This window comes from Scomber scombrus, chromosome 5 (assembly GCF_963691925.1).
Source record: "Scomber scombrus chromosome 5, fScoSco1.1, whole genome shotgun sequence".
NCBI classification, from domain to species: Eukaryota; Metazoa; Chordata; class Actinopteri; order Scombriformes; family Scombridae; genus Scomber; species Scomber scombrus.
In genome coordinates, this window is record NC_084974.1 from 21,800,854 (window position 1) to 21,814,387 (window position 13,534).

General features: G+C 38.2%; 1 protein-coding gene across 2 annotated transcripts in view; it reads left to right on the forward strand.

Annotated features, from left to right (window-relative positions):
* Positions 1-1,817: 1,817 nt before the first annotated feature.
* LOC133980677 (probable asparagine--tRNA ligase, mitochondrial) overlaps positions 1,818-13,534 on the forward strand; it is a 42,304-nt gene continuing 30,587 nt past the window's right edge. The window contains exons 1-14 of one of the 2 annotated variants that reach the window (XM_062419451.1): positions 1,818-2,102; positions 3,259-3,368; positions 3,460-3,580; positions 3,728-3,868; positions 3,953-4,033; positions 4,208-4,302; positions 4,467-4,599; positions 5,172-5,270; positions 5,404-5,441; positions 5,540-5,606; positions 5,714-5,851; positions 5,983-6,080; positions 6,517-6,543; positions 6,640-6,862. In XM_062419451.1, coding sequence (XP_062275435.1) covers positions 1,944-2,102; positions 3,259-3,368; positions 3,460-3,580; positions 3,728-3,868; positions 3,953-4,033; positions 4,208-4,302; positions 4,467-4,599; positions 5,172-5,270; positions 5,404-5,441; positions 5,540-5,606; positions 5,714-5,851; positions 5,983-6,080; positions 6,517-6,543; positions 6,640-6,784 — 1,452 coding nt within the window. In that variant the 5' untranslated portion in view covers positions 1,818-1,943 and the 3' untranslated portion in view covers positions 6,785-6,862. Of the gene's footprint in view, positions 2,103-3,258; positions 3,369-3,459; positions 3,581-3,727; positions 3,869-3,952; positions 4,034-4,207; positions 4,303-4,466; positions 4,600-5,171; positions 5,271-5,403; positions 5,442-5,539; positions 5,607-5,713; positions 5,852-5,982; positions 6,081-6,516; positions 6,544-6,639; positions 6,863-7,934; positions 8,002-13,534 lie in introns of those variants that run through there. The other variant, XM_062419450.1, reaches the window with a different exon arrangement.

The following is a 13,534-nucleotide window of genomic DNA, read 5'->3' on the forward strand; positions in this document are numbered from 1 at the left end:
CTGATTTACTCCAGCAGCAAATGGTGGGAATAGACCCAGTGTCATTCTGGGTATTGAATTAACGAGGTTTACACACAAATGGACCTCACACTGACAGCATATATATCAGGAAAGATTGATTCACATGTAGTTATGATAGCTGTGCTGCTTGCTTCATCACACTATGAATCACCCCACACGTGTTGCTCTTTACTACTGAAAAATATATTAAAATTCATACTGTATGTATAAATGAACAATGCCTGCTGATCTGCATACCACATTTTATAAATCTGTTTTTGATATTTTATCCTTTTACATTCACCTTGACATATGAATTCCAGCCACTGCTTATCAGGTATGAAACAGGGCATTTGAAGTTTACATTATAAAGTATGCACAATTGGTAGCTAGGAAATAATTGCTATCCACTGGATATCCGCTGTTTTGCTCACTTCTCCACAGTGGTAGTTTGAGCTTTCAGGGTATTTGACGCTTGATATATCTTATTATAACATCAAAGGGAGGCCCCAAGGAATTTGAGAAAATGTGGCATTTTCATATGAATTTTGATACACAAACTAACACATTTAGAATACGTATTTACTTGCACTTTGACCAGACATGCTTCCTGAAGAATGGTTAAGAGTATACATGAAGAAACACTAATTTATCACTTCATACTTACTATTGATAGAACATAATGGGGACCTTAAAATATTAGGCTAAATATTTGTTGGAGAGCAGAGAACAGCCCCACAGCTGTATTCTTTAGCCTAACTAGCTTCTTACATGAAAGGTGCTATACAAATAAAGTTATGATTATGATTATGAGTGTGAATATTCAGTCAAAAGGTAAAATTAGAGTTAAGAAATCTACTTCAAAACTGCATATACTGTATGATTTTTTATCCTTCTCTAAAACAGCAGGCTATAGTTGATTAGATTATAATTTTGTCTTTTTCTTTTTTTAATGACGACATTGTCTGTATACTTCTCTTTCCTTATTCATTCTAATAATGTTGCATTTAAAAAAAAAATCTATATCCATGTCATAAAACATAAGGTTACTTTGTAATTGTTTAAGGGTGACATATTACTAGTTACTGTGTTCTGTAATGTAGCTATTTCAATTACTTTATCAAAGTTGTAACTTATTACATTTGATTACTTTTTTGTTACTTTTCTAACAAATGTTTTCAGCTGTTAGGATAAGTGTATCCATTAAACCAAAATCTGAAATGAGCTGAAATAAACCAAGTTCAGCTGTTTTTCATGGATACTGTCATGATTTATAAGCAACATCATTTCTTATAAAGCAAGATTTATCTTTCGTTTGAAATAGTTCATGAAAAAAGTCTGGCATGGGCTTAATTGGTACTATGACACCATTTAAACCCATGTGTGCTCCAAAAAAACCCACATCATGATTTATTTACAAAAAAACAAAACAGCAACATATGTATTCAGTATTCAGTAACATCTTAAATATTTAAAAATGAGGAACAAAATCTTAGGGGTCTGACTTCAGATGCAACCCTCTTTGTAATCATCAAGATTTTCATAAGTAACTGTAATTTAATGACACATTTTATTATATATATTAATAATATACACAAGAGTGATAACGATATTACAGCCCAGCTCTGAACTTCAGCAGCATTTCGAGCTATTTTAAAGAAACTACATTTCCCTTGAGCATGAAAAGGACCGCTGTGATAAACCGATATCTGATTGGCTGCCCGTAATTCACATGGCTGGATTGGACCAATTGTGAAATATTTCTTAAGACCCAATCAGGAAGTGATAGTGTTGAGACAACTGACTCAACGTGAAAGTCAACTGAAAGCAAAACCAGATAGAGCATAAAAACAGCATTAAATGTGTTGTTTTATGTATCATCAAGTTGTCTCAACATGTGCTTTTAGCCGGTTTTGTGTCAGGAAGGTGGAGCATTTGTCACGATGTTTCAGGCTGTAGTTAAAACGCTTTGTGTTGCATCAACCAGATCAGTGTCTCGGGGAATATTATGTACTCGACATTATTGTAAGAAGACACCAACCAAACTAAGAGTGTCCGAAGCAATCTCAGGTGCTGAACTGGGAGCAAATATCAAAGTACAGGTAACGTGTACGCCTGTTTTCTGCTTATGTGTGCCGAATTGTGCAAGTAACAACAAATCAAACATGCAGACTACTTTATTTCATTTTTGAGAAATGACTTCATAAATCAGCTAAATACTTTATTAAAACCTTAAACCTTCCTATCATTTAGGATACATGACTATAATTGAGTTCCTGCACATCACTTAACAAGCCTGAATTCCTCCTATCTGCTACCAAAGGGATACACTTTAATGTACACATGTATACATTCATTTAGTTGACATACTAGTTAAGAGTGAATGCAAAGTTACATTTTAGATTAGCAACATCCTGGTTTGTGATAGGGTTGCACCAATCTGACTTTTCAGCCCTGATACTGATACTGATATCTGGAGTTTGATTATCGACCGATACTGATAATCAACCCGATATCAGTGATTAATTTAAAAGCTGTATGCATCACTGTGTGGAGGACACTGGGATCATCCTTTTATATGTGTAAGGCAAAATCAGGCTTGACTAAAACATTGCTTTCCTAACTTTGTCAAATAAAATGTAACAAATAAATACATAGATGTACATTCACTGAATTGTTATTATATATTATATTATAATAATACTTTTTATTTATAGGCACCTTTCAAAGAACTCAAGGACACCTTACAAGACACACATAAAACAAACAGTGCATCAAACATCATGAAATCAGCAAACACTGAAGTAGAAGTTAGTACATTAGATAAATACGAATGTGATCACAGAGTCAGTGCGAGACAGAATATGCCAATTGGAAAAGGCATGTTCTCAGGCAGGAGTTAAAGGTGCAGACAGAGTCAGAAGTGCAAATGTCTTGTGGCAGGAAGTTCGACAAGGAGGGGGCAGATCGGCTGAAGGCTCTTGACCCCATGGTAGTTAAGTTGGCAGATGGAGCAGAGAGCTGGATGGCAGAAGAGGATCTGAGAGTGTGGAAGGGCGTGTAGATATGAACAATTTAATAATATAATGGTATCCGATTCCAGATCGGCCCATTGCCACTGATATCCAATCCAGCTATTTGAGTCAGTATCGGACTGATATTCAATATCAGTGTTGGTACTGGTGCATCTCTTCTGACATTTTTTCTGTTTTCCCAGTGACTGTTAAGTATACTTTGATTTCTCTCTCTCTCTCATAGGGATGGGTTCGTTCTGTCAGACCTCAGAAGACCAATCTATTTCTGAACGTGAATGATGGGAGCTCCTTGCAGTCATTACAAATTGTCGCCACTTCAGAGCTGAATGATCCGTAAGGACTTCACTTGTATTTGGTATGAAAGTATTACTGACACACACTGAAATACTTTGTTTACTATTCTTTTTTCCCCCCTTAAATGAAGGTTACTCACATTTGGTAGTGCTGTTGAAGTCACGGGAACCCTTAAGAAAAGTCCACATCAAAAACAGACGGTTGAACTGCAGGCAGAACAAATCCATGTAATTGGAGAATGTAACCCTGTGGTAAGGACACTAGTCACCTTAAACATCCCATTTTGCTTACAGTAATCACTGTGCTCAAATTATATCACATCTATGTTATAACCTTTTATGTTGTTGTTGTTGTATAGGAAAGGTCATTCTTATCAATTATTGTTGTTTTTATTCCAGGACTTCCCGTTTAAGATCAAAGAGAGACATGGGCTTGAATATATTCGTCAGTTTCCTCATCTCAGGTGCAGGACAAATGTCTTTAGTTCCCTGTTGAGAATAAGAAGTGAGGCCACTTCAGCAATTCACTCATATTTCAAGGTGAGAGCCATCGGTGGAGGAGCTTTTAACAGAATGCAGAGCAAGACTTGTATTTATTTATTTATTTATTTATGTCTTTTCCAGGAAAATGGCTTTGTGCAGATTAACACTCCGGTCATCACCTCAAATGACTGTGAAGGGGCAGGGGAGCTTTTTCAGGTTGAGGTGAGGTTATACAGATGTGTTAAAACCATAGTATTGTACCTTCTTGTGACTCAAAGTATGTTGGTGGTTAACATGTGAGGTCACCTCCAGTGTGTGGCAGTCCATCAAAGTGAACAGAAGGTGTAATGCCATTGATTTTAAACTCTACATCTAAAACCTCTGCTTTTACGACAGCCACCTAGCCCAGAGAATAAAGAGGATCAGAACTTTTTCTCTGTTCCAGCCTTCCTGACTGTGTCTGGTCAGCTCCATTTAGAGGCGATGTCAGGGTGAGATAAAGTATATGAATTTCTCATCTATCTGCACATTTTTAATCTGTATATTTCCGACTTGTATATTCTGTCTCACAGAGTAAGAGGTAAGAGACAGGCACATGCGCACACACACCCTGCAGTTGATTTCTAATTATGCTCTGTCACTCATACTCTTGCAGGGCTTTTTCTAAAGTCTACACATTTGGGCCAACTTTTCGTGCAGAGAACTCCCAAAGCAGGCGTCACCTGGCTGAGTTCTATATGGTGGAGGCCGAGGTCTCCTTCACACAGTCCTTAGAGGACCTCACGAAGGTACATTATGTAATTGTCTGCAAATTACATTATTGCTCTACGATATCAATCAAAGCATCATACTGGTTAATATGTTGTAGCCTGTTAACTACTTTTCAGTCATCCGTTTTCTATGCATAGAGTGATATCTTAAATTTATGAAAGCCATACAAGGAAAAACAACTTCCAGGACTTGAACTATATTTATAGTATATAGTATCAACTTCCAGGACTTGAACTATATTTATAGTATATAGTATATGTACACAATGCATACATCATATTTATCATTTTGTCACCTTTTTCTCTGTCAAGGTTGCTTCATGTAGCTTTTGGGGGTGATAACTTTGTCCATTGGAAGTAAAATCTTTCTTCTCTCCTAACTTGTTTGCTAACCTATGTTGAAAGAAGTCGCCGCAGAGGTGTTACTTCTTTAAACATGCACATCTTGGATGATGTGAATTGACGTTACATCACATAATTTCTGTGTACTGAAGTCCAAATTCTACACTGAGCTTATTTGACTTTTAAAGTTGCCCTTGTGCACAGTTGCCCAAGAAAGCTTTAATTATTAAACTGGACCCACTCCTTAGGTCATGGAGGACATGTTCAGATCTGCCACGGAGCAAGTCTTGGCTCACTGTGCGGAGGATGTGGATTTATTTCACAAGCATGTGACTCCCGGACACAGGGTGAGTCCTGAAGGACACTTATTTAACTTGGCTACATAATCTTGCTTCTTATACCAACCAGCCATGACTGCATCTGACTTTATAATCCTCTCAATTTACATATTTTGCTTATATTGCATCTATATATTCCAAGGACACTATAGATGCGACGCTAAAGAGGAAATTCCCTATGTAAGTCTCTATTTTTATAAAAACATATGACATATAAAAAAACAAAATGATAAAGAATAAAACCATAAATGAAGGATACTCTGTCAATCTGCTTTTAGGATTACCTACAGCGAGGCTATAGACATCCTAAACCGCAGCTCAGAGAAATTTGCCTTCCCAACAGACGTAAGTGGTTTCATGAGCAGACTTGATATCTACCTTTACTGTATGTTTACTTTTAACTCTATCTTTCCACAGAAATCTATGTTGACTTTAGCTATTCTTTTTTACAGTGGGGTTGTGACCTTCAGAAGGAGCATGAGAAGTATCTGGTGAAACATTGCGGCAACATTCCAGTCTTTGTCACTGATTATCCTTATGATCTCAAACCTTTTTATGCAAGAGACAACCAGGACCGTCCTAACCATACAGTAAGGGATAGTTACACAAAAATCTAGAGTGAATCAATTATTTAACCACTCAATCCTTTCCTTGTAATGTCAGTTGGGTTATCGCAGTGATTTGCATATCCAAGCTGACTCTGACTGTTGTTTGTGTGCAGGCAGCTGCAGTGGACCTTCTTGTGCCAGGAGTTGGAGAGCTCTGTGGGGGCTCGCTGAGAGAAGAGAGGCTAGATCTGCTGAGGGCTCGGCTGGAAGAGTAAGAACAAGTCAAATCAAGCCTAATCCCAGAAGTGTCACACTGGTGTTGCAGTCTTTAAAATGAAAAGCAGATCTCCACACAACTGGCCACAACAACTCGAACATTTTTCTGTACTCTTACCATCTCATAGGGCAACAATGTGCAGAAAATAAGGGATTTTCACCTCTTAAAACCCAAACTTCTTCAGACAGGTTAAGCAGTTTCTTAAGGCCTGACACACTACAGCTATTCAATGGCAGAGAAACTATACAATACATTTGGTATTTATGTTGTGTTTGCATCTATGTAGTTAGTTTAAGTTAGTTTATTGATTTGCAGAGAGAACCAGAAGATTTATATTAGAAGGTTGACACTTCTTTACACCTCCTTTTTTTTATTATCTTGAGCTTATGCCTTGACCAGCAGCGCTAACATTAATTATTATATTTTTCAGGCTGGGATTAGAAGACACCTACAGCTGGTAATATTTAATTTACACAAAACAAAAAAAACAACATTTTAAAAGGAAACATCCTGATCATGACAAGGTCTAATGATGTTTTTTATTAAATTGCAGGTATCTGGATTTGAGGAGTTTTGGTTCCGTCCCCCATGGTGGCTTTGGACTGGGATTTGAGCGATATTTGCAGTGCATTCTCGGTGTAGACAACATAAAAGATGTGATTCCCTTTCCTAGATTCTCACATTCTTGTCTTCTATAAAACACAGTTGGAGCCTAGTAGCCTTTTTTTAAAAGTCTAAAAAAAAGTCTCTAAAAGTTTAAAAGAAAGTCAAGTCTGTTTCTCTTGTCCAGCAAATGTATAATAAATATGATATTCAAAACTGTTTTTCATTTTTTTGTCTATTGGTTTTTAAATACAATTATTCCTGTATTAAGTGTGTCTTCAACTGTAAAATGACACAATGACTTGGTATTTTAGATGATGTAATGTCTTTGTCACTCACAGCACATGACCTCATACTGTATAGGGAGTTTCATTCTGCACTATTTATTTTTCATTGCTTCCCAATGAAGCTTTGAGTTACATCAAATGCCCTTTTAACCTGTTAAACGTCCATATTTAAAAAGTCCGTTTTCAGCATAACTGTCAATTATTTCTACTTTCCACAAGATGGTGCGTTTTCCCATCTCATTAACTTGAGAAAACACGAATCATTTAATGTCCCAGCAGTTTACAATGTTTATATTATCATTTTACCACAACACATAAAATCTATAAAACAAGTCTCATTGTATCAATGATTGATATTTTGTCGCTATTTGACATCACACGTTGGATTTAATAACTAAAATTGGATGCGTTTCAACATTTAGAAGAACACAATGACTATAACATCCGTTTAGTATGAACACAAAATAACTGCTACAATTAGACCGGTTCTTTCATGATTTAAACATACTTTTGGATCTTAAACTACTTGTGGAAAGCTGTTATCCCATCCCATGTATCCCAACGCCGCCCATCCCTCTCTTTGCTCGGTGGGCGTGGTATGAGTTGGGAAAACAAACTGCAGACACCCTATGATACTTCCTCACCCTGCATCAGTTGAGTTTCCCCGCGGCTCCTTGTCAGCTGGCCGTGCGTAATTTCTCAAGAGTCAAGTTGCGCGTTTTTTTCGTCCTATCGGGATTTTGCGCGCAGGGTGTTGCGCACAGTACAACCAGGAACGACTGGCAACATCTCCGACCAGCACTACTTTTGTTTTTATCAAATGGGGGGAGCAGACTGCACCAGTGGGAGCCAAACGCCGACAGCACTTTGAACAGGCGAGCCTTCAGGAGCCGTCATGTACTAGTGACAGACCGCAGTTGTAGAGCAACAAGAAACAGCAGACTCTTACAAACATGAGCGGCGGGGAAATCATCTTCCAAGGCTGGCTGAGAAAGTCACCACCGGAGAAAAAACTGCGAAGATATGTAAGTGAATTACACTCTTGTTTGGCTCATCTCTGTTTGTGACTTTGACTGGTGGAGGAGGAACGAATCTCTGTAGTGCCTGTCTTTGCCAAATTGCTGCCGTTTGTGCTTTGTTCCTCAGCATCTCAGATAAGTGATGGAAAACAAGATATTTAAAGTCCAGTTGGAGCAGGTGCATCCCACTACCATCTGGACCTCTCCTCTGCTTTTAATGCCTTGTTCAACAGGAGGAACCACATATTATTATTATTATTATTATTATTGTTGATACTGACATGGAGGTTCAAAGCTTTAGTATATAGTTCTGTATGAAAATTGGCAGATTTTGCATTTAAGGCCACCCACTCTGGGGTCCTATGACAACATGGAGGTAAGCCTGTATAATACCCGACAGCTGTCTATAATTTTGACTAGATAGCTCTCAGATGCACATAAACTGCCATTTGGCTTTATCCTATCGTGATGAGGTAATGTCTAATCAAGCATTGATGTGAACAGTTTTCATCTTGGCCAAGCCGACTAGTGTCACAACAATAGTGATAACTACACAGCACTAGAGTGCATTGATAAGGCTTTATTAGCCAGAGCTGCTAATCTCTTGCCGGGTGCTGGGCAGGAGAATGGCTGCAACTCAGATAATAGGATTTATGGAGGCAGATAGAACCATGAGACAATCTCCTATAAATACAGCTGTCCACTGTTTATGTATGGTGTTGCATTACTAGGCCTCTTCATGTTCCTACTAGCTGACTTTGCCATGATGTCATCTCTGTGTTTCATCTGGAAATCCATCCTTGAATGTCTTCAAATGTACCCCCCCCCCCCCCCCCCCCCCCACACACACACACACACACACACACACACACACACACCCCCACCCGTCCTGTCATTTCCTCATTGTCTTCCACTTAAAGCTGGCTAATGTTTACACAGAGACCACCATGGTCAGTATGGAACAGCAGCTGCAACGGTACAGAGGAAAAAACGTGCTTGGTTCATAGCAATACTGTATAAACAACAAGAGAAAAACCCCTCACAAGGCATAATGGAGCTAACATAATGGTCATCCTTAGGCAAAAAGAGCAGGGAACAACCTCTCAGCCTCGCTCACCCTGCTTCTCACCCTGAGCAATAACCTATAAACAACTACACACACACACACACACACACACACACACACACACACACACACACACACACACACACACACACACACACACACACACACACACACACATACACCAATTCAGCCAGAAAACAGTGTCATGAGATGGAGTGTCCAGAACAAGCAGACTTGTGAATGCAATAATCTGTCTATCTGAAATTCCTTCCACTTAAAGTCAGGCTATGGACAATCGGGACCATTTACTCACCAGTATTGCTGTCATCTGACATAGCTGACATAGTTTGATGTAGAGGGATATTTTCAGATACTACTTTCACATACTCTTAGTCATTCCAGCCTGAAGGTGTGTTGCATTTCTCAAGGAGCATGTTGGCAAGTTTGATAGGTCATTATATCGGAATGAGTTGAGGAGGTGTAAGGAATGTATTGTCTCTTGAACTGTGACTGACATATTAAATGCTCCAGCAGTTCCTACTGTTGTCTCTTTTAGGGTATTATTTACAACAATGAAACAGCGTTTTAATCCTTAGCAACACCTTCACTGTCAATATTCCACCCCTTTTCTGTTGTGAAGTCCTCCCTAAGCCAAATGAGATCTGTGTTTGTTAATCAGTAGCTACTTGTTGACATTATTGGTCATTGTATTCAAAAAGCCTCCTTTGTGTGAAAAGACTTCTGAAAATGTGGTACACAGTTATGCATGTTTAATGCAGTGTAGAATCCAGGGCAGGGTTAGGAGGGAGTAAAAACTGGTACTACCACTGGCAGGTCTGACATGCAAATTGAATGAAAATTCAGGCAGCAAAACAGTCATGGCAGTTGAAGCCTGGATGTGACTGGTGGTAAAGACAGGAGACAACATGTTGATGCTCAGAAACAAATAAGATATGGTTAAATGTTTTTTGATTGTTTACAAAATATGATTAATTCTCAGCGGTGATGCCCTCATTCTACAACAGCTCACTTGCTGCACAAACACATGACGAGCACAAACTTTCTTGTTTCGTCTTTGCCCCCCCTTCTGTCCCTCATCAAACGTGACGGCGACACTGACAGAGAGACGCTTTACACACACGTGCTGCATCTCAACATGGAAAAACAGTTGCACTCTTATGTCAGGGAGCTGCTAAATGAATCACTTGATTGGAGTTTGATTTTCTCTTCACGGGGGCCTGATCAAGGCTGCAGAGGTGGCCAGTGTTTTAAGGGTAGGTGGGAGTGGCCTGGTTGCTTTTGTTGAACATTGTCCAAAATAAGCAAAAGGACCATGAAAACAACTGACTAAACCAGCACTTACCCTGGGCCTCTTGCATAGTTCTGTTGAGGTTATTCTGCTCATCAGTCAGTGGTCATATATTACGCCTGCCATCATGTCTGATACATTAATCTCCATAAATCTTGTATTTTGTAGCTGCTGCTTGGCTGACAACAAATCACTTATCAAATCAATGGACTGTACAAAATATACTTGTCGGCAGTAGTTTTTCCTTCCTTAATCTTTGTTCCCTAACTTCTTTTTTTTGTAGACAGTTATGACTTCCAGTGTTGACATATGCATAACAATTACGTTGTTATGCATCTGATTAAGTCATCAGAATGAATCATGCATGTATGAGTCGTTTTTTGCATGCACAATATATATGAATCATACATGTGATATTTGACACTGTAAACAATGTAATTCCTGTTCTAAGGTTGGGATCAAGCTGCTGTTGGCAAAACCCTCCCATCTGTCCGTTGTTATATCTGAAATCACAAACATGTCTGTTCACATACAGTAAAGCATTGCCACATTCCAGACAGATCATATCGGCAAGGTGATAGCTGCTACTTCTGCTTTCTCCCGCTGCCAGTTTCAAAGGGTTTTACCCTCTTGCCCTTGCGACTGGTAGAAGAGAAGGAAGAGGTACAGAGGTGGGGGCAGTCGGTGCGTTTTCAAGGCAGGCACAGCAGAGCAGCAGCGGCAGCCTGTGTCCCACTGTCAGCTGCCGGGTCTGCTGTTGTTTTGCAGAGGGGCTTTGGGAAGTCCTTGCCCTCGGAGGTCAACTGAGAACGCCTCCCAGTTCCTGCTTTGACAGACACCCAGCGCTCACACAGACATTTTCCTTGTTCCACTTTATCTGTGGGCTCTCATATGGGCCATTCCCCAGAAGCGACAAACTGGGGTGGCTTTATGTGACTGCAGTGTCAAAGTCAGATTAGTTTATTATTGTTAGATATGTTCATTTAAATTAAACCTTGTGATGACTTATTGTGAAGACCACAACCAACAGTTATTAATGTTGGTTAATCTGTTGATTGTTTTTAAGCAAAGTGCCTTACTGAGATAAAAAAAGATGCATCTTAATAATTGTCTATTTTATGATGAATATTAAATATAAATAGTGAAAAATGACCATCAAAATTTCCCAAATCCCAACATGACTTCAGAATGCTTGTTTTGTGCAACCAGCAGGACAAAACCCAAAAAACAGTATATTCTTACATTTTTGAAGCTGGAATCTCTTTCAGTAGACCAGTTAAATGAGCATTAATTTCTGCAGTCTTAATTGGAATTCATGAGAAATAAGTACATAAAAGTAACAATTATTTGTCACAAAATCATACTATCAGCTTTTGCCAAGTATATCCATTATTTCACATTCATTGTGAAAATCCCGTGGTGGCCCTGTTTGAACCTTTGTCATTATATCCTGTCCTTTGCCATGAACTCTGTTTTAGTCTGTGTGTATTCTGTCCAGAACTTAATTATTGCACCAATAGCAGTTGCCAGACTTCCTTTGGATGGTACTTACAGGAAGTGTTGTGACAGAGGTCCCATGACATGGAAAATAAATTAAATTGGTCTGTGAATATATAAATGTATTTCCACCTATCGAGACTCAACTGTGCTTAAAATAGTGTTATATTCTCTTCTAAAGGAAATTACATCCCAATAATTTTTCTCTTGTGATTTGGGCAGGCAGTGAGAATATTTGTATGCAAATTTCCCCATTGTTGGACTAATAAAGGAATGTCTTATCTTATTTTAATGTGTTATTTGTTACAAAACAATGCATTTAAGATGATATGAACCTTAAAATACAAATCAAACCTTTTCTTTTTGACAACTTGTTAGTGGTTTGATAAAGCTTGAAAACTGCCTTGCTATGTCATAAATGTACTGCTATTTTTGAATAGCACACATTGGATTATTGTAATAATCCCTTAAAGGTGCCATTCACAAGGAGTAATTGTCTGAAAATAATCTATATAACAGTTAAAATACATACAATAACAGCACATATGAGTTTACATACATATGCATTTGTTCAGATTAAATTTGGGTGCACAATATATTGATCTGCTTAATAATCAAGGCATACAAATATGTAATTGCTTACAGGACTACATAGCATAATTAGTAATTATTCAATTTAATGACAAAATAACATTACTTTAAATCAATCAAGTTAATATACAATGTGTGGTCCACAGCTGAACATATGATGATTGAAGGGAGCTGATATTTATTTATTTTTAATTATAAAAACTTTTTTTTTCGTTTTAGATGTACATGTGACATTCAGGATTATTCAGGGAAGCTTTCACGGACGGCTACAGAACAAAATGCAACAACAAAGATGTTTGGTCAGATAATTTGTTGGTGTACTACAGAACAAGACAAACATGACACGCATTGCAGAATTGCAGAGAAATTAAATGCTTTTGACCGCATGATCAAAATTTCCAGATTTTGCATCCCTTAAAAAATATGTTTTATTCAGCACTTTAAAAGAGCTTCTACTGGAACACATCATGAAGAAGAATTGTTCACTTTTGTCTCCATATAAACAGTACCGTATGAACTGTTGAAGCAATTGCGCTAATAGCTGTATATTTGCTGAAATTAGCACGATACTATGTATTGCCTTCCCCTTTCATGTGAAAACACTTTGACGTGCTGCAATGGTTTGTAGGTGTTGGAAATGTTTAAGCGGTGCGCCATTTTAGCTGAGAATGTGGTATAAGTGGTTAAGATAGTCAGAATGAAAACAGCTATCAGCATGCACACATTTTTTTCTATAGAGCAGTGATAAATAATTTGATTTAGGAGCAACTGAACTTTATTAATATCAAAATTGCTTTCATTAGGATGTGTTTCTACTGCAAGATTTAGACCATGTTGAGTCATTGCTGTTCAGTTATAGGAACTGATATTTCTACAACTGAAGCTCTTGTAAAAATAAAGTCTGAGTTATACAGACACAGACTTCCCTGGAACTCAGTGTGATATAATAGGACAGTGTTGTCAAAGATAAGCAGAGACAGTGATGTGGAACAACCAAGGTATTCAGGTGCATAATTTCCCCACTGCTGGCCATCGTGGACATCGGCAGACTCAATCCATGGACAGTAGAGGAGTTG